Raw genomic sequence first — 2,775 nt, forward strand, 5'->3', positions numbered from 1 at the left:
CCCACCCACTAACCCACCTGCCTATCTGTCCATCCACACATCCGTCCACCCCCACCCGTCCATCTGTCCATTCATCTGCCCATCCATCCATCCATCCATCCATCTATCCACTCACCCACCCACTCCTACCCAGCCATCCATCCGCCCAGGGTCTTCCTCCCTTCAAGTAAGCACTCAGCCATGCCAGGAGCTGGTGGCACGAGGGTAATTGCCATGTCCCCTTCCCCCGTGACAGTTGCAGTCTTGTGGGAGACATGATCTGCTCCAGGCATGAGAAATGCTGTTCACAAGATGACAGGGAAACCAGAAACAAGCACGAGGCCCACGAGGGGCACACTCCCAGTCCGGGGGCTACGTGCAGGGCAGGGTGTCACGCTCACCCAGCACAGAGAGCAGCCACCAGCCCCGGGCTCTGTCGTGCCACAGCCGGGGTATGGGGGGTGGAGCCTCCCCACACACATGCTGGGGGGGCCGGACACCCACCCAGCAGCCACGCAGCGTAAGCAGATCCGTGGGAAGTGCCGGGGCACCTGTGCCCCTTTGGGGGTAGCCCCGACACCAGCAACATAAAAGCCGGGCCCAGCGATCCCAGGTGGGCTGGTCCTCCACCGCCCTGATGGGGCTGCTGCTCCAGGAGGGGCCTCAGACAAGCGAGGGGTCCCTACAGTACCCCCCCGCCCCCAGACAGCTGCCACCTCGGGGCAGGGACAGGCCTCCAGGTCCAGATGGGCTTCTCTTTGCCCAAGTTCCCCTCACTTTGCTCCTGCCTCGGCATTCCTGGGAATTCTCTCGTTCAGTCCTTCTTTGCCTGACCGGGTCAGGGGAGCCGCCGCTTCTGTCTGAACCTCAGTGTCTGCCTTGTCTGGGGTCTCCCCGCACCTCTCACTCCATCCCACCTGCCCCTTACAGCCCCCTTCCTTCCCATCCAGGCATTGGCACCGTGCCCGTGGGCCGCGTGGAGACGGGCATCCTTCGGCCAGGCATGGTGGTGACCTTCGCGCCTGTGAACATCACCACGGAGGTGAAGTCCGTGGAGATGCACCATGAAGCTCTGAGTGAGGCCCTGCCTGGCGACAACGTTGGCTTCAACGTGAAGAATGTGTCGGTCAAGGACATCCGTCGCGGCAACGTGTGCGGGGACAGCAAGTCCGACCCCCCCCAGGAGGCTGCCCAGTTCACCTCCCAGGTAGGTGGCCGGTCCCCCAAGGGCAGGAGCAGGGCAGTCCTTGGAGTTATCCGAGTATTTGACCCCCCGCTGAGCCTGGCGCTTGGGAGAACCGGACCCTTGCTTTCCACATGAAGCCATCAAGGCCTGGAGGGCTTGGGTCAGGGCCGAGCGCACTCACGCGAACACCAGATGCTGCGGCGGCCCAGGCCTTGTTGCTCCAAGCCTCACTGAGGTCCCACGTGGGTCCTCAAAATGTCTTTATTTATTGCTGGACACCTCTGTAATAGTTTATTCCCTACATTTTCACTGCACCCTCTTTGATCACCTCTTCACGTGACAAGTTTTAAAAACTGGCTCCCGTGAGATACAACTGAAGTGTAGCACTTGAGGTCCCATTTCTCATCCTGCCTCAGCTCCGGCCTGTGCACACAGCATAAGTCCTGACCACTGGCCCTTCCCACAGAGCACCTGGCGGTTTGTCAAATGCTTCATGAGGACCCTGGGGTCCGTGTTAGGGGCGTGGGTCTCCCGTAGCCTGACCTTTCCTCGCGGCCAGCACCCGGGCCCTGGGATGCAAGCCCGCCTCGGCTGTGATGCCCTCCTCGCCCACTCTGGGCATGTCTGGCAGTCTGTGCTTGTCTTCGCCCAGGTCATCATCCTGAACCACCCGGGGCAGATCAGTGCTGGGTACTCACCGGTCATTGACTGCCACACGGCGCACATCGCCTGCAAGTTTGCCGAGCTGAAGGAGAAGATTGACCGGCGCTCGGGCAAGAAGCTGGAGGACAACCCCAAAGCCCTGAAGTCCGGCGACGCAGCCATTGTGGAGATGGTCCCTGGAAAGCCCATGTGTGTGGAGAGCTTCTCTCAGTACCCGCCTCTTGGTAAGCTGGGCAGGCGGTCGGTGAGCTGGGCCGGTGGTCGAAGGAGGTGCAGCCTGCACTCGGCAGAGGACCGCACGGGGGCGCGGGGGGCGGGGTGTGTGTGACCTCGCGGAGCATAGGTGGCCCTGCTGGTCAGCTCCGGGATGGAAGCGCTAGGCCCGCAGCTAGTCTGGCGGCAGAATTAGGACTGGTCACGGATATCCCTAGGATGACCCACAGGCCTGTATCAGGGAGCTGCCTTGTGCGGCTGGCGGGCCAGTGTAATAACAGCTCGAAGGGTAGAGTCCTCGCCAGGCGTGTCCTCGGACCCCCACGACGCCTGGGGCGGGCCCGACGGTCGTTGCTGCCACCTCAGGAGACCAGAGCCCTGGAGACGTTCTCGCGTTAGAGTGGCACACTCCTCGAGCTGCGCACCGCACCGGGGAGGGAGGATGCCGTGCGCCTGCGCTTGGCATCCCGGCCGGACCGGGGGTGGGGGAGGGGCGGGGCGGGGCCCCACGCGCCGCTCACGTCCCCTCCCCGCAGGCCGCTTCGCGGTGCGCGACATGCGGCAGACGGTGGCCGTGGGCGTCATCAAGAACGTGGAGAAGAAGAGCGGCGGCGCCGGCAAGGTCACCAAGTCGGCGCAGAAGGCGCAGAAGGCGGGCAAGTGAAGCGCGGGCGCCCGCGGCCCGACCCTCCCCGGCGGCGCCGCGCCCCGCCCCCGGCCCCGCCCTCGGCCCC

The 2,775-nt window shown here is 64.1% G+C and overlaps 1 protein-coding gene across 1 annotated transcript; it reads left to right on the forward strand.

Annotated features, from left to right (window-relative positions):
• The first annotated feature begins 616 nt into the window (after nt 1-616).
• Nucleotides 617-2,769, forward strand: EEF1A2 (eukaryotic translation elongation factor 1 alpha 2). The gene is made up of 3 exons (XM_034641559.1): nt 617-1,186; nt 1,818-2,052; nt 2,578-2,769. The coding sequence occupies exons 1-3, from the start codon at nt 617-619 to the stop codon at nt 2,703-2,705; spliced, it is 933 nt and encodes a 310-aa protein (XP_034497450.1). The 3' UTR covers nt 2,706-2,769.
• Nucleotides 2,770-2,775: the final 6 nt, after the last annotated feature.

Source organism: Ailuropoda melanoleuca, chromosome 13 (assembly GCF_002007445.2).
Source record: "Ailuropoda melanoleuca isolate Jingjing chromosome 13, ASM200744v2, whole genome shotgun sequence".
Lineage (NCBI taxonomy): Eukaryota > Metazoa > Chordata > Mammalia > Carnivora > Ursidae > Ailuropoda > Ailuropoda melanoleuca.

Excerpts from the sequence above, each read along its gene's own strand:
- EEF1A2 (XM_034641559.1), top strand. The coding sequence starts at position 617 with ATGGGGCTGCTGCTCCAGGAGGGGCCTCAGACAAGCGAGGGGTCCCTA. Across the intron at positions 1,187-1,817 it reads CTGCCCAGTTCACCTCCCAG|GTCATCATCCTGAACCACCC; the intron begins GTAGGTGGCCGG and ends GTCTTCGCCCAG. Across the intron at positions 2,053-2,577 it reads CTCTCAGTACCCGCCTCTTG|GCCGCTTCGCGGTGCGCGAC; the intron begins GTAAGCTGGGCA and ends CCCTCCCCGCAG.